Below are 18,043 nucleotides of genomic sequence, written 5' to 3' on the forward strand. Positions count from 1 at the left end.
TTGTGTGTTTTAAATTCCCCTATCATTCAATGAATACACTTCTGACAATATTTTGACGCAGATATTCTTATCTCTGGGTCATCAGAGACCAGATGCAGGGTCTTCTAGCCATTCCTTCTGATGGGGTCTTCCGGTCCCACTGATAGCGAGCTCCGCGTTATGAGTTGCCCGGTTGCAGTGGGTATGAAAAACAGGAAACCCTACTGATAGCACTAGGACCAGAACATCCCCCATTGGCCAAGAGCAGGCTGTCTCTGCCACCGCAGAATATGCAGTGGGGACAGGAGAGCAGGAAATCCCACCCAAATGTACAACTCAAGGTATACATCAGAACCCTACTGAAGTCCCAATGTACTGACCTGTATGGCAATTAAACAGGATGGAGAATTCCCTGCTCCCTGTGACATTGTGTGAAATCCTTCAACTCTTGTGCTGAAGACTTCAGACAGGAGGTTCCTAGTCTAACTCCTGATTATCTGTAGAACTGACCCTTCCCGCAATTATCCTGATTTTCCCTGCTCCCTCAGCTCCAGACTATCTCCCGGCTCCCTGACTACTGCCATGATCCATTGATTATCTTCCAATTTCCCCTAACCAATCCCGAAACCTAGCCTGACTATCCATCTCGATTATGCTAAACACCTAATGCCCAACTAACCCCGTCCAGACTTGACGTACGCCCTACCACCTGACTACCTCTGAGCTCATCTGATTAACCCCTAAGCAGCCTTGACCTACAGCCCACCACCTGACTATCCCCTGTTGACTTAACCAGCCCCTGTCTTGACATGATCTACACTCCATCAGCTGATTACCCCATGTTGACCTATTTCCCCAACCCAATTTGACTAGCCCAATCTAGCTATCTAACTCACCCACCTTTGCACCTCATTACCTTATGCACCTGCTATCTCACACACCTGTGCACCTCATCACCCTATGCACCTGCTACCTCACACACCTATGCACTTCATCACCCTATCATCTCACTCACCCACCATGTTATCCATCTGACATCTTAAACATTTGCACCACCCCCCCACCCACCCACAGCCTAACCCACCTGCCACCCACCCAATTACTCAGTTATCTCCCAACTACTCAAGCCAACATTTACACTGAACAGTTAAACTTACCTTATGGCAGCTAGAGCTGTGAAAAGGTCTGTCTTAGCAGCACCAGTGTTGCAATGCGTTTCTTTGTGGGACTGTATGCTCCACATTTCAGAAGAAGCTAGGACTGTATGCTTCGCATTTCAGAAGAAGCTGGGCCCTTAAGAGCCAGCCAGAAATGTGGAGCAATGTTACTGTGCAGAATAGTAGGAGCAGGATGGCAATCTGATGGTGGTTGCAGAAGATCTGAGCCACCATTTGCTGATGTGTGGTGAACAAAACTGAACACAATACTCAAGATGGGACCTGCCAAAGACCCTGTGCAAGTGTGAAGCATCCGGAACAGAATGATCAAAACTGAGGTAAGAAGTACGTGGACAAGGGTTAAACCCTGAAACAGGTTGTTGAAGAATTTATTGATAAAATTATTTTGCTTATGTTCAATTTTCAAATGGCATTTGTTAGATTTCTTTTGAAATTTTTATCAAGCTGATTTCACAACAATTAATTGGCAAGAAATAGATTTGATGAGTGACTGACAGATAGTCGAGGCACAATAGCTCTCCATTAATTACTGATGAGAAGACTACAGGATCCATTGCAACTCATAATAAAAATAAGAAAAACATAGCCAGGTGGCAAAGAAAGACCTTAACTGTCGTAGTTACTCAGGAAAATAGTTTAGTATTACATTTGTTGTCATAAAGCATTTTTCACTCAGCTTTGAATATTGAAGCAACTTTCTCAGTGGTGCTTCTATCTAATTGTATGTGTGCTTTTTAATTTTATACTTGTCGTCTCTGGATTCCCCTGCTGGCTTTAGCATTGCTTGTTCAACATGCGCAACTGACTTTTCCTCACTCACATACTTCTTTAATTAGCTGTCAGTCAAGTGAAGCTTTGCCTCATAAGGTCAGAGCACAGTCAAAGGTATGAGTAATGCATCCAGATCTTTCCAGTGAGGCTTTTAAGGCTTTTAGCATAATGTTCAACAATAATCATCTTTGCCAGTGCTTGTTTATAACGTTCACCCCAACTGAATTAGTGTTATTATGAATTCAACAACAAATTTGTTTTAGTGTTCCACTGAACAAGTTGTATAAACCCATTAAAATCATAGTGCGAAATCTTACCAAAAAATAACAGAAACATAACGATGAGAAAACTGGTCGATTTTCTCTCCAGGTCTTACAACACTGTGCCAAAAAAATTCAACGGGGCCTGTTTCATAGGAAGATAGTTCAGAGGCAGTTGCATCCACTTCAGAGGAGGAAATGGCTGAGGATTCAGATACAGAGCCCGGATGAAGGTGAGGACAAAGAAGCTGCAGTCCGGAGCCTTCAGAGAGGCAGGGACACTAGGACACCTGGATTTGGTGTTCTTTCAGTTAGGCTGGCAAGGCCTGTCTTTCATCTGAGTCCATGGGCACCACCTGCATCCTTAACATCTCAGAGTTAACCATTCCTGGAGCCCAATGTGGCATCACAACCTGAGTATTAAAGTTTGATGTGTGAGTTTCCTCTGAGCGCTCAGGTTTCCTCCCACAGTAAAGAATGTGCAGGTTAGGTTAAGTGGCCATGCTAATTTGAGCCTTAGTGTCAGGGGAGCTAGCAGGGTAAATACATTGGGGTAAGGGGTTAGGGCCTGGGTGGGATTGTTGTCGGTGCAGGCTCAATGGGCTATATGGCTTCCTTCTGCACTGTATAGATTTTATGATTCTAATGTCTCTCACCAGGCATAATGAGGCTAACATCAATTAATCACACAGGAGATTCGTGGCTTGTGGGCAAGTAATAATTTGTCGTGATAAGATTAACATAAAAAAAGTTAAGAACATCCAATCACATCAGTTCTAGACACTAATAATATGAAAAGGAAACAAATATTCAGTGCAAACCCTTTGCAGTGCTCACTATGTCTTAAGCTTACAGATGCTACATCTTGGTACCTGCCCCAGCATTTGAGAATGAGCATTGGAGGCTCATCATCTACCTTGGACTCAACGTGGTCCTGGTCTTCAGCAGTCCTCCGACTGCCAGCACCTTAGCCTGCTCCCCACCCCCCAATCCCCCCTCCTGCCTCCACCATCAGCGCAAGCATGTGTGAAGCTCTCATCACTGTGCACCCCAACGGAGCCGACGCGTTATTGCCTGTGGACATGCCAATATTTGCATTGGTGTTTGGTGTGGGGAGAGGGTCTACTGCAGGTATATCTTCTATCGGCACCTGGCTTGGTGTCAATGGAGGGTCTTCGGCTTCGTGGCTGGCTCTGGTGAATGAATCATCTGAAGGGTGAAAGCAATCAGTCAGAAATATTTGTCATATCAGACAGAGTCAATGTCCACCACATGCTGCCCAGTGTGATTGGTATCAATGACATTACTCGGTGACTGGTGCATCATTGAAGTCCTTATGAAGGATGAGATGTCTATACATTCATTTCACTCTGATCCTGTCATGTTCCAGATTACGGGGCTCTTCCCTTCCTCACCGACAGCAGCTTCTCTGCGACCTGATGAACTTCCTCCCCGTTTGAGCCCCAAGGTCTCCCAGCTCATGGCTGGTGAAGATTGCTGGGTTAGGCACACACCACTAGTGGCAGGTCACTCACAATTGCTGTGGCTATGTTTCTCCTGTCACTAAGTGCACAGCTCCATTGAGTCCTCAACCCTCCATCCCCAGCACCACGCTGTCCCCTACCCAAGATCACCCCACAAGGCTTGCGAATGTTCTCACCCCTTTATACATCTAACACTTTGCTGGACGCAGGATTTCAGGTTGTGAGACACCCAATGACCTTATTCCAACTTGGATGGGCATCCTCCTCCTGTCACCCACATTGAGTAATACCCGTTCGCAACACACCCATGCTGAATGCAGAACCTTTTCCGGCTTTGTATCTATATGTGTTGGGCCAAGTCGTGCACACTGACCTCAGCTGCCATCTCTGCCCAGGCATTCTTGGTGAGGTAGTGTGGCCTCCTTCTTCCATCCTTCAGCATGTGGTTGTCCCTCCCGGCTGTTACTGCCTCCATCGTGGCTCACAGATACCAGAGAAATGGGGGACTTGCTGCTCATCTGAACCTTCCACCTGCTTGGTGTGCTTTCCTGCCGCCACCATTAGCTACCTCTGCCTCTTTGATGTCTTCAGTTGTCTTTGACTTTTGACTTATCCTAGCCTGCCACATTGGACCTGGAAGCTACTGCACACCCACCCTATGTCCTCCACTACCCTCCCCGCTGACCCAATCTGGATGCTAGTCACGTTGGCTGCCGTTTAAGTGGTGAACCAGCCTAATATCACAATGAACAATTAATCTCAGGAGGTACTAGCAAACGCAGCTACTTTCAGTCCCACCAGCCTTGGGTACACATCATGTGAAAAATTCAGAACAAGGATTAAAATAGAGTTGTGTAAATTAAATGTGAATTGTAATACTTGAGATGGAAAGAGGGCATAAAGTCACTCTGTCTCTCCCCTTCCCTTTCTTCTTTCTGCTACTGTTCACACTTCTACTTTTATCATCAACAGAGCCTACTCTAAACAATGGCTTTAAAGATCTGCATTATTATAAATTTGCTCTTCTGTTGCTTCCGAACTGATAAACTGGAATTCCTTTGCAAAAGTGCTTTAGTGATGTCGGGTTGGGCACATCCTGTGTTTGCTTAACATAGTTGTACAACAGACGTCACCGTAAATATCAAGTTCCTGTCTGCCTGTGTTTGTAACATGCATTATGATGATGTGTGGCCAGGCAGAAGCTGTTTAACAATTGAAAAGCAGGCAACTCCAGCAAAGCCAGTATTTATTGCTCATCTGAACTGTTTAATGTTAGCTCCAACAATCTTCCTTTCATATTACTTCGCAATATATACACAGTGAGGGTAATTTTGAGCTGCATGCTCTGTCTGAAGCAATGATGGTGCGTGCTCAAAATCCAGGAAGCACAATTCATGCCTGCGAGCTTCCAAGAAAGCTTATTTTAATACATCAGCATTTAACTAGTGAGCACTGTCTCACTAGATGTTCAGCCGGCATTGTGGGACATCTGAGCACCTCCACTCCACCCAGGTGTGGCTGTCGTGCCTGGTCTCTGCCAGCAGATTGTCTGCTCCCGCTGTGGTGAATGGAAATATGGCTGAGTGCCAAATTATCCGCCCTCGCTTGCAGTGGCAATGGGACTTGAACGGCTGACGAGTTCTGGCCCAGTAGTGATTCGCACGCATGTGGCATCCCATCAGCAGATGGGAGCTTTGTGGGAGAGGGAGCAATCATGTGCCGCGCTCACTAATGATATTGGAACCCAGTCAGTCAGCCTCATGTCCTTTCTGGCTGTGAACCGATTTGTGCCAGTGGAAAGGGACCGGGACGATTGTAAGACGTTTGGCGCTGGTCGTGAAGCTGATTTTTAGACCTGCGCATTATTTTCTGGGATCAGCACAATCTGTGCCAGGCATGGGGAGGCCGGAAAATCACCACCATCAGTTAGTATTAGTTGTTGGTCCACAATTCTTAGAAACTGGACTTAAACTATCATTACATATTAAATCAAGATAGATATAAGGGAGGAACCATTTTCATTCTTAGTGACTTGGCTTTCAGTCAGTTGAAAATTGAGGTCACGATGCTGCTATTCCAGAAAAAATGGATAATGGAACTCAGCCATTGGAGAAATGAGCTTTATGAAATGATTTACATTATAAATGATTATCTTCAATCAAACACCGGAGACCCTTCTAAAGACAGCAAGTGAGATAGAGAGCTAAAAATTGATATGTACCTGTTCTGGGGGCAGCGGTTGTGATTGGCAATCTGCATTCACATTTCCATGATTGTAACGTAACCGAACATGACCCACACTGCTGGTAAGCTGTATGCTCAAGAGGGGGGTCTAGCTGTGCAGGAAGCTAGCTGGCCTTCAGCTCTGACAGGCAATCTGTCCCTCTAAAAGGCTAGCTGCACTGACTGAAAGGAAGCTACTGCTGACTGCCAATAATACAGATTGCTGCGATTTGAAATAATGCACACCAAGTTTAATCTTTATTAAACGGTTTTGGGATTTAAGAGATATAAAATATGGGAATAAAATGTAAAAGAGCAGATGGAAGAAAGGAAACAGATCATGCAGTTTTAATGTATTAAGTTTTTAAAAAATGGGAATAATATTTTAAATGTACTTGAGTTGTACGGTGTATAGCACAGTAATGAAGTTGCCCCTGACTTTTAAATGCATTTAATATTTGCGATGCTGATCGAGACACCAGTACAATATTAAATGTCACGGCCAAAGAAAGATTACTTCCATTTTAGATGAGACACCCAACAAATGCTTTGAATCTTGTAACATTTATCCCATGGTTATTACTCATTGAATAAATGTCATTCTTTGACATTTATTCAGAAGTTTCTTCTGCATCCATACTCTCAGTGTTATGATCAGATACCATTTCAGGACAGTTGTGGCATGAGGATGGAAAGGAAATCACTGCGGTTATACAGTGTTTTACTAAACACTATTCAAGCACTTAACAGCCATTGAAACACTTTTGGAACTGCAATCACTTCTGAAATGTAGGAGGTACAAGAGCCAATTAGACCATAAACTTACAACCAATAATGTAACAGTGACTAGATAATCTGTTTCCTGTGATGCTGGTTGAAGGATAAATATTGACCAGGACACCAGAGCTAACACTTCCGTTTGTCTTTGAGATAGTCTCTTGGGATTTTTTTACATCCACCCAAGGAATTCATGGTTTAATATCTGATCTGAAAGACAGTACCTTTGACACTACAGCGCTTCTTCAGATCAAAAATCCTTTTGATTTTTGTGTATAGGTCCTGGAGTGAGATTTCAACCCAGAATTGTGTGACTCAGAACCTAGCAACTGAGCCAAGACTATAAGTAACAGGTCTCAGTCAAGCCATCAGTCCCACCTTCTCCAGTGTGCATCTCTCTAGAAGTGTGACTGATTTCCAGTGCTTTCAACTCCAAGTCTTTGAGGGCACTACTGCATGGTGTTTTTTCCTCGGCTTTACTCCCATTCAGTTGCGTGCCACTTTCTTCTGCAGGCTGAGAATTCTCCTGCAGCCGTTGGAGTGAAAAGTATCCATGCTTAGAGATTAGAAGGGTGATGCACAAAGGATTGAGAACAGTTCACTAGAAAGTAAGCAGCTGGAGTATGAAGCAAGAAAAGAATCAAAACCAAATGTTGTTGATGAATCATCAGGCAACACCACACAAACAATCATTCTTATTCCAAACACATACATAATTCTTGCTTGCTTGGGATCAAAGAATGTGATGCAGTGTTTTGAAGCGAGATGGAGATATGAAAAGCTTTATTCACCACTGCTGTTCCTGTCAGTGGTTTCTGTGTTAAATCTGCGTCTGATGGTTTTCTTCTGTATCTGGGAAAAGAGAACATCTTTCCCTGCCCTGACCACCTCCACTACAATCCACGAAGAAATTATCCATAAACTCCCGAGCAGTGTGCAATCTATTTTGAAAAAAAAACTGTTCTTTACAGAAATGTCTGTTAGAATTGAAAGCAACCTTACCTCTCGGACATTTTTATAACAGTCAGATGTCAGAAATTCCACTCTGAAGGTAAGTGGATAATCTTTCCTTGATATGATTGGGTAAGCATTTCAGGAGTGAAAATAAGACTCCAGAGTTATAATCAACTGGGCGTCATACCAACACCAATGGGTAAGATTTGCACCTGCTGATGTCCTAAATGTCCTAAATAAAATAATAATCCTCCCAATATGAGTGAGGAAGACCCCTCAGCTGGGTTGAGCTGATCCATCCAGTAGAATCCTTTGGTTCCTCCAGCCTCTTTTAAAAAAATGATTCCAGGTCTTTAGGTGTGAAAAAAGCGGCATTGTTGTGATGGGTGACTGTAACTGCCCCCCCATATTAACTGGGACTCCCTGACAGCCAGGGGCTTGGATGGAGAGCAATTTGTTAGATGTGTCCAGGAGGGTTTTTTGATGCAGTATGTTGACAATCCAACCAGGGTGGGGACCATACTAGATGTGGTATTGGGGAATGAGCTGGGCCAGGTGAATGATATTTCAGTGGGGGGGCGTTTTGAGCTTAGCGTCCATAAGTCCACAAGATTCATAAGGTAGTCGTAGATGAGGACAAGAGTGGCCCTCACATGAGGATGCTTAATTGGGTGAGGGCAATTACATGCAAATTAGACAGGAACTGGGGAATGTGGATTGGGAGCAGCTATTTGAGGGCACATCCACATCTAGCATGTGGGAGGCTTTTGAAGATCAGTTGATTGAAGTGCAGGACAGGCAAGTTGCCACAAAAATGAAGAATAGAACAGGCAGGATTTGAGAACCACGGATGACAAGGGAAAATGTAAGCCTGGTCAAAAGGAAAAAGAAAGCATGTGATAGGTCCAGGTATCTAAAAACTGTCAAAGCCCTGGAGTAGTGAAAGTAGGAAGGAACTTAAATGTGGAATTAGGAGGGCAAAAAGGGGCCATGACATATCTTTAGCAAACAGGGTTAAGGAGAATCCCGGGGCTTTTTATACATATATGAGGAGCAAGAAGGCAGCAAAGGAAAGAGTAGGCCCACTCAAGGACAACGGACAAAAGTTATGTGTGGAGCCACAGGAAGTGGTTGAGATTACCAAGGAAAAGGACATGATGGATGCTGAGGTCAGGGTTAGGTATGTGAACTCTCTGGATATATCAATATCTATATATTGGAGGAAGTGCTGAGTATCCTAAATTGCATTAATTTAGCAAAGTCCCTGGGGCGGGATGGGATCCAGCCCAGGCTACTACGGGAGGCAAGAGAAAAAATAGCTGGGGTCCTAACAGATATCTTTACATCCTCTTTGACCCCAGGCAAAGTTCCAGCGCATTGGAGAATAGCCCATGTTTTTCTCTTGTTTAAGAAAGGAAGCAGGGATTATCCAGGAAATTGTAGACTGGTGAGCCTGACATCAGATGTGGGGAAGCTTTTGGAGAAGATATTGAAGGACAAGATATATGCACATTTGGAAGAAAATGCACTGGTTAGTGACAGGCAGTGCGGGGAAAGTCATGTCTCACCAATTTGATTGTTTTTTGAAGAGGTAACAAAGATAAGGGAAGGGCTGTGCATGTAGTTTATATGGACATATGGCAGACTGGGACAAAAACTAAAATTCCATGGGATTCAGGGTGGGCGGGCTAGATGGATACAGAACTGTCTTAGTTATAGAAGACAGAGAGTAGCAGTGGGAGGATGTTCTTCAGAATGGAGATCTGTAGCTATTGATGTTCTTCAGGGATCAGTGCTAGGACCTCTGTGATTTGTAGTATATATAAATCATCTAGAGAAAAATGTGGGGGGTCTGATTAGTAAGTTTGCAGATGAAACAAAGATTGGTCGAGTTGCTGATATTGCTGGGGCTTGTCAGAGGAAACAACAGGATATAGATAGATTGAAGACTTGGGCACAGAAATGACAGATAGAGTTTAATCCAGACTAATGCGAGGTGATGCATTTTGGCGGATCAAATTTAGGTATGAATTCTACCTTAAATGGCAGAACCTTTAGGAACATTAACATACAGAGGGATCTGAGCATGCAGGTCCACAGTTCTCTAAAAGAGCAACACAGGTGACTAAGTGATTAAGAAGGTAGATGGCATGCTTGTCTTCAACAGCTGGGGCATTGAGTACAACAGTTGGGAAATCATCTATATTGGTTAGGCTGCATTTGGACTATTGTGTGCAGCTCTGGACACTACCAGGACATGGAAGCTTTAGAGAGTGTGCATTAAAGGTTCACTGGTCTCAATGATGTTGGCTATGAGGAGAGGTTGAATGAACTAGGATTGTTTTCACTGGAAAGTTGGTGGCTGAGGGGACAGCTGATAGAGTTCTACAACATTATGAGAGGCGTAGACAGGGTGGATAGTCAGAGGCTTTTTTCCAGGGTGGAGGTGTCAATTACAAGGGAGCACAGATTCAAGGTCAGAGGAGGAAAGTTTAAGAGAGATGTGTGAGGAAAGTTTAAGGGAGATGTGGGAAGTTTTTTGTGCAGAGAGTGGTGGGTGCCTGGAATTCTCTGCCTGAAGAGATGGTGGAAACAGGCATGTTAGCAACATTTAAGACGTTTCTTTCATAGAAGGCCTTTAATGGAATCCCTACAGAGCAGGAGGAGGCCATTCTGCTCATCAGGCCTGCACCGACAATGATCCCACCCAGGGCTTGTCCCCATAGTCCCATGTATTTACCTTGATAATCCACCCTGACACACTAAGGATCAATTTGGATGGATGTATCTGGATAGGGAGGGAATAGAGGGATACAGACCAAGTAAGGACAGAGTTTTTTTTTAGTTAGGGCATCATGATCGCACAGGCATGAAGGGGCTGTTCGTGTGCTGTACTCTTGTTTGTTCTTTGACTTTTGTCTTCAGGAGTCTCCCCAGAAAGTCAGCACTACAACAATTCCATCAGTGTACACTCATTGCGAAGTCAACGACATTTACCCTGGCTCAGCCATGATGGATGATGACCATCTACCCAAAAACAGCTGTAAGGCAAACTGGTCACTGGGTCACAATCTCTAGGGCACCCATTTCCCTGCTCTATGGTACCTGCAAGCAAATTGTGAAGATGATGAACCTTGAGACTGGCACAGTGGAAGAGTGGTTAGCACTGCTGCCTCACAGCACCAGGAACCCAGGTTCAATTCCGGCCTTGGGTGACTGTCTGTGTGGAGTTTGCACGTCCTCCCTGTGTCTGCATGGGTTTCCTCCAGGTGCTCCGGTTTTCTCCCACATTCCAAAGATCTGCAGGTTAGGTTGGTTGGCTGTACTAAATTGCCCCATAGTGTCCCAAGATATGTAGGTTAGGGGGATTAGTGGATTAAAGATATGGGATACATCTTCTCTGCAGACTTCGCCTTTGTTGACTACATCATTCTCTCCCTCCACTGCCCAGAGTCATGCCCAATAATAGCGTGTCAGAGTCTGAACTTCAAACTAAATTATATTCTAAAAACACATGGACAAAAAGTTGGGAAAGGTGGTCACCCAAGATTTCTTGTGAATTAGAATTCCTCCCCTTCTCAAGAGGGAACAGAAGGACATTCAGACTGAGGTGAGTCCATACCCTCCCCAGAAACCGGGCAAAAGGGCATTTTCTGATCTGAAAGGGTCATTTTAAAACACAGACCATTAGCAGAACCTTATGAGAATTTGACAGAGCGTCAGCCCTGGTGAGAAAACTGGTGTGGAACTCTCCAACTCCACTGGCCAGTTTTATCTCTAAATCTTATCACTTTAACTGCCACAAAAACAGAATGAGCGTAGTTTGCACCATTACTCTGGTGAGGCAGGGATTCTTAGAGCCAGGGATTGGCTCCACTGCGAACAGAACACCCTTTAAAAAAGGCGTCCTGATAACTAAAGCCAGAAAGAATTTCCCCCTCCGCCAAGGAGATATCTATGGCCTTTTACCACACCTGCCTGACACATCGCTGGCATCTTGCCACCCCCATAATTGATGGCACCATTTCCCCCACATCTTCTCACACCTTCTTCACAAAAAATATACCAATCAGGGCAACAAGGGAACATAGACCAGAATTTGGCAAAGTGCTGTTTCCGGCAAGAAAAACGTTGTGTTTCGGGTCGGTTTTCTCTCTAGAGCTTACAACACTCTGGTAAAAGAATCCAGCTGAGCATGTTTCACACCACTGTGTAGAGGAGCAGGGCCTGAACATGCCAGCAAAGCAGGGCGCTATATTTAAAGGTGTCCCAATTGGAGGAAAAAAAAACGTCCTCCCTCCCCCAGCTTGGATGTCTCATTGGTTAGCCAACCACCCCTTCGCCATGATCAGAGCTAACAAAACCCTCCCGATTCTCATTAGAGCTGGCATCCCTCACCAAGCAGTCAATGTCAGCAGCCTCCCCCATCCCTCCAAACAGTCAATATGCCAGCACCCAGCAACCCCCCCACCCCTTTCCCCCAGACATTGCTGACATTGAGCCCCTTCTCCCAACCCAAAAAGCCATCGCTGGCATTCCTAGCTCCCATGTCTGGTCTAGCCCACCATCACAAATAAATGTACCCCCCACTCGCCTTTGAAGCTTCCACTAGGGTCCACCCCTGGCATTGCAGCCTAGAAATGCCAATCTGTGCTAGGGAGACATTGCTGGACCACTGCCCCGGGGATTATACTCATCTTGATGCCCTTGGGGAGGGTCCTCACTACAGGTTAACGTCTGGGTGAACTTGTTGTAAACCTCACCGATGTGACATCACGTTGGCAGGGTTTGAAATTACGGTGAAGAGTCAATATCTGGCAAGTGGGGGAGGGGGTGTTGGTGGGGTGTGTGTGGTTACTCATATTGAAATGTAGTGAAATGTTTTGAAATCAGCTTCACATCCATTTTTGGGCATGAACCTAATTTCATCACCGGCAAGGGCTGGTGAAAATCGGAAATTGCAATCTTGTCGACAAGCTTTGTGATTTCCAGGTTTAGTCAGATCTTGAGTCCCCATCGCCATTCCTGCCGATGGTAAGAGTGGGCTCCAGATCCTGCCCATCCTGTCTGTGATGCCAGCACACGGGATTATCTTTTCTTGGTTGCAGATTATCTATCCAATTGTAGACAGGGCATGTCCAGTGAAGGCGTTTCTTCGCTTTGCAACATTAGCACTCCTTAAGCCCCCCAGGATCTTGTTTCCCATTATGTTGTGGGGGAAAATATCCTGAGTGAATATTTTATTTTAAGAGATCCCACGGACCCAGAATCTGTACTGGTGTGCCTTCAGGCACAATAACAGGAAACTGGAGTTTAGCTCACAATGAGTATTTGATTCTGTTCCAGTGAAGAATTCCTTAGTGATTCAAGCTTGTCAGTGCAAATTTGGATCTTATTCAATGGAGAACTGGGACAGATGTTGGACATAACAATAGAAGAGCGGGGATTATTTAGCTGTAGCAGTCTTCAATTAGCTGCTACTGACAAACCCTGACTGCAGACAGGGGTTGGAACTCTCCCATTCCTTTGCCATCCTACGAAAAGTGCCATCTCCCTCATTATGTGGAGAGTCTTCATCCAAAGGTGGCTCCCACGTGTTGGCCCTCTTGCAATGAAAAGCTAAGCAGAATACAGCTTTTCTTTAATATGTGCAGTAACCACCAGTCCAGGTAACAGCTTCCACAGTGGCTAAATGGAGCTCTGTGAGCCGTCTGCTGAACTTAGTCAGAGGACAATCTCCAATGATGTGAGTCATTAGTTGGGGTGCACCACAGCTGCAGTCTGGGTTCTCTGCGAGGTCCCATATGTGCCAGTTTGTTGCCCAAAGTCCTTGGCCTGTGACTAAATGCTTGGCACTGTTGGCACATTGAGTGACTATTATATGGGACGCTCAGAGTAGAATGCTTAGGAGAAAACCACTACATTAGAGAAGGTGACGGAATCATTGCTTGGGCACTCCAGTGGTCTGCTGAATAACAACTGGAGTTAACCTATGGAACTACTTATCATGTGGTTCAGCCTCTGAGCATGGATTCCCACTGGAGTCAGGAAAAATGGAGGGAAGCATGGAGGGTGAGGAAACTCAATTTAGACAAAAATCAGTTTCCTAATGGCAGGGTGAATTTTGGCATTAATATTCTTGGGACTTTAAAGACAGTCCCCCCTCCAAATTGGGTTACCACAATGAGAAATTAGAGGGTTCATTTTTATGGTTGCACATATGTAATGTGCATCGAGTGAGCTTGACATTCTGCTGAATTTGAGGTGAGTAAATCTTGACTACATTGGATGTGTCGATAGGACAAGCTCTGCAAAGGCTGGACATGACAGACAGGATAAGTGTGGGGGGAATTGGGTGGAACGTTGGAGATAAGGTTGGACAAGAGAGGCAGGTGAAGAATGGAAGGGGCATTACAGTGGTAGGGTGGAATGACAGATGGACATGGAGGCAGGTGAAGTGGGTAGGGGAGGAGGCTGTTCTGAAGGAAGACAGACTGTCTGGGACAGGGAGGGAGGCATCGAGGGAATGCCAGCATTCAGGATGGAGGGAAGGGACCTTATTGTTGGGTCCCAAGGTCTTGTGGTTGGGCGATGGAAGGGGATTTCTGTGGAAGGGTGGTGAGAGAGAGGGAGAAATGGTCTATTGACTGTGAGGTCCTGAGAGTTGAACTGAGGACACTGGCCAGCAGAGGGAACAGCCATGGTAAGAGGGCAGAATGGGACGCAATAGGGTGGAAGTCAAGGATGATGGTCTGGTAGCTGAAGGTTTCATGAGGAGAGTTTCATGGAAACTGTGCCTGGGACCTGGGTTCAATTCCAGCCTTGGTTGACCGTCTGTGTGGAGTTTTCACATTCTCCTCATGTCTGTTTGAGTTTTTTCTGGATGTTGTGGCTCTGTGCAGGCCACCATGGTCAGACTGGAGGACTTCCTGCTACCATCACTAGGAAATAGCGCCTCTCACCTTTCCTGGATGGCCTAGAGGAGAATCACAGTAAAAAGTTTGACAACACTAGGTTTAAGTCCAACTGATTTATTTGATAGTAAACTCACTAGCTTTCGGGTTAGTCCCTTCGTCAGGTGAATGGAGAGTTCTGGCCTCAGACAGAGCATATAAAGCACAACCATACAGATGCTCTGTCTGAGGCCAGAACTCTCCATTCACCTGACGAAAGGACTAACCTGAAAGCTAGTGAGTTTACTATCAAATAAATCGGTTGGACTTAAATCTAGTGTTGTCAGACTTTTTACTGTGTTTTCCCCAGTCCAACGCCGGCACATCCACATCATGACTACTATAGAGGAGAATCACCAGGGAAGCGTTGCTGAATTATGGGGCTGCACATTACCTTTGGTGGGGCATTTTCATTGATAGAGTTTTAAAGGTTACCTAAACTGAAGTTCCTGGCAAGCAGCAAACCAATGACTGTCCAGGTGCCCTTTAAATAGAGCATTGAGATCTTTGACTGCATGAAGTAACGGGAGGGACAATGTCTCTCAACACCACCCATGATGTGGGCGTGATCAATGATGCCATGAAATTGGAGGAAACATACAATCTATGCAAAACCCAGAGCCTTATTTTGCAGTTTCTGCTTATCACTGGGGAAAGTGTTAAAATTGCATTCTTTAGGAAACTTGGCATTAATCAACTGCTCAGCGCAAGTACAAACTGGTGATGTTACAAACATCCTCTGTGGTGACCAGGAGACAAATAATTTCAGGGGCCTTGATTGCTAGCTATGGCAATCACTTGAAGGGCTTGTTGCAGGAGTTGAAACAATTCTCATGCAAAGTGCAGTCTTTTCATGCAAGACTCTTCTCAGGGATCCATGGATGTTTTCCTGAGTTGGTACACCCTCTTGGGAGGAGGAGTATTCCTATAAGATTCCAGCTGGCCTTTGTGCACCTTCAGTTCTATTTATCTCTTCCTCTTATTGCTTCTCCTTCTCTTTCTCTAGTCAAAATGGAACTGCAGGAAAGATCACTAACCATTGTGAGAAGCCCATTCACATTGCAGAGGTCTTTTGAAACTATCCATGTGACTATGCACAAACTGCTAGAAAAAAAAATCTCCCAAATCTTTTCAGCATTTTAAATAATCATATATAAGGATCCCTTTCATGGCATTGTAGTATTCATCACTTGGCCAATAATACTCGTTACTTGCAGGCAATTTGAAGAACGAGCAGCAGTAGCCATTTGATATGAAGTTGTATTCTAAGTCCTGACAGTAGGCGTCGGTATGCCTATAATTAAGAGGGCATTGCCCACTCCTGACAAGGGTAATGGCTGTCTAAAATTGGAATGGATTGGAACAGACCACCAATGTTGGTAGCTTTTTCCCCTTCCACTTTACTCCCTGCTACTCAACCATACAGATGGATTTGGGATGGTTGTGAGATAAAAATCAGTTGGAATGAATTTTGGAACAAAATCTAACAGATGCTGGAATTGCAGCTTGTTCTGTTTTGCAGTTTACTAACCATAAATTTCTAAAATGCAAACAGGAAAAACATATTTTCTAAAAATAACATTTTACTTTGTTCTACCATCTTCTAATGTTTCGACATTCTTTATTAAACTCACCAGCAGCAAAGTAAACCTCTGAACTCTAGCTATATATCATGATCTTACCTCTCTCCTTTGGTCTTTTGCATCACAAATCCAAGTAAAACTGACGTATTTTGATATTGACATTCTGATTCTAGGCATGAATGGGTTAATAGAATCACATTGTCTGGAGGAAAAATAAAATCCCATAAAGAGTTAGTTAGCAAACAGTCTGGTAATCCATGCAGCATTTAATATGACTGATCTCTCTTTTTGCAGTCCATTAAAAGTGCATTAAAAGTTTTAGGCTTCCAGTAACTGCTCAAATTACCACCACACTGTCTACAGGAGTTCTCACAGTTATTTTAGACTATGAACCAGCTTTCACTGAAAGCAAGATATATTTGTACCTTGAACAATGACTAAGAAAGTGGTGTTGATAGACAAACTGTTAGTACATTGTATCAAATAAGTTCACGCCCTACTTCTTTGCGGAAACCTCAGGGGCAGGGATATTAACAGCCGTTGACTTACTGAAGCTTTTTCAGTCAGAATTACCTGAACACACAATTATCGTTGCGATGAATCTGAATACTTCACTTCCAACTTACCTTCTGAAATCAATGAAAATCCATGGCTCCATTCTGGTAGGTGTTTTTCACTGTCTTCTTACCAAATGCATTAAGTTTTTATTTTTCAAGTTTATGACAAAAAATTTGTTTCTGGCGAGGATCTGGCAAGCATAAACATGTTTCTGTAGGTTCTGCAAGAACTGAAGAGCGAAGGGCAACTGGTAACTTGGCTCATCTTCTGTAATTAGATGGGGGAAAAAATGTTTACCTTCCAGTCTATGAAAATAGTTCCATGAGGTTTTCAAATGGTCCCAAAAATGTTGAAATGTTGCAAAGTTGAAGCTAGGAAGCTATTTTAACCCTGCCTGGTAAAAATGGAGAGCATGGGAAATTAAAATGATTTGTCCTAAAGCCGGTGGAAGCTGATCATAGGGAATTTTAGATTGTTCTACTGCAGTACAACATAGCAATGTCCTTACTGGTGTATGCATGGTGGGTCTCAACAATATCATTAACACAGTACGTTATTGGATGCCAGTTATTAAAGGACTATAGATAAATATATGCTTATTTTGTCACTTGTTGTCATGAAAATGCTGGAAACATTCAACATGTCAGGCAGCGAAATATAATTAATATTTTAGGTCAATTACCTTTCATTAGTTCTGATGAGAGATCACTGACCTGAACCACTAATTATATTTCTCTATCCACAGATGCTGCTTGACTTGCTGAGTGAATCTAGCATTATCTGTTCTTATTTTAGATTCCCATCAATGGCAGTGTTTTGCTTTTGTCACATGCTACAGCTGATTAAGTTTGTTGGTATTATAGTCTAGAGGGATCTTAACGTTATATTTAACTTAGGGTGTATCTGACCTAGGAATGTTTAGGACATGTTTAAAGTAAACTTTACCTTGAACCTAATCCTCACTATACCTTATTGTTTATTGGAACAGTATAAAGAATAATTACTCAGCATTTCATCTGCATATACTTCTGCGAGAATATTCATGATGAGTACTAAAAGACAATTCTCCAGCATGGCTATTTGTAACCATAATAATGTGTCAAAATCGGATTTTATGTACTTCCTTACTGCCCATAATCAACGTGTTTTGTATGCGATGTGTTTTTTTTCACGGACCAGTCATCCCAATTTAAATAAATCCAGCAACAAGCCTTTTGTGAATTTAAAAATTAGGAAGGTTATTTGTTATCAGACAGTTGAGGTTTAAAACCATGACGCCTCGCTTGACTCACCCACTCTATTACTCAAACAATTATTAAATAC

The 18,043-nt window shown here is 43.8% G+C and overlaps 1 protein-coding gene and 1 long non-coding RNA gene across 5 annotated transcripts in view; one reads left to right on the plus strand and one right to left on the minus strand.

Moving 5' to 3' along the window:
- Positions 1 to 18,043, plus strand: part of LOC145342209 (rho GTPase-activating protein 6-like) — a 214,022-nt gene that overhangs the window by 13,666 nt on the left and 182,313 nt on the right. The window contains exon 1 of one of the 3 annotated variants that reach the window (XM_080187566.1): positions 16,673 to 16,824. The exons of 1 other annotated variant lie outside the window; for it this stretch is intronic. In XM_080187566.1, the coding sequence (XP_080043692.1) occupies positions 16,759 to 16,824 (66 nt within the window). In that variant the 5' untranslated portion in view covers positions 16,673 to 16,758. Of the gene's footprint in view, positions 1 to 16,672; positions 16,825 to 18,043 lie in introns of those variants that run through there. One more of the 3 variants, XM_080187563.1, reaches the window with a different exon arrangement.
- Positions 1,607 to 16,844, minus strand: LOC145342210 (uncharacterized). Of its 2 annotated transcripts, none has more exons than XR_013886523.1 (3): positions 16,789 to 16,844; positions 16,262 to 16,364; positions 1,607 to 2,601 (listed from the first exon to the last, which is right to left on the minus strand). It is a non-coding gene; the product is annotated as an uncharacterized LOC145342210 (long non-coding RNA). The 2 variants fall into 2 exon arrangements; XR_013886522.1 differs by lacking the exon at positions 16,789 to 16,844 and adding an exon at positions 16,588 to 16,645 and having other exon boundaries at positions 1,610 to 2,601.

This window comes from Carcharhinus amblyrhynchos, chromosome 4 (assembly GCF_965287045.1).
Source record: "Carcharhinus amblyrhynchos chromosome 4, sCarAmb.v2.hapA, whole genome shotgun sequence".
NCBI lineage: Eukaryota > Metazoa > Chordata > Chondrichthyes > Carcharhiniformes > Carcharhinidae > Carcharhinus > Carcharhinus amblyrhynchos.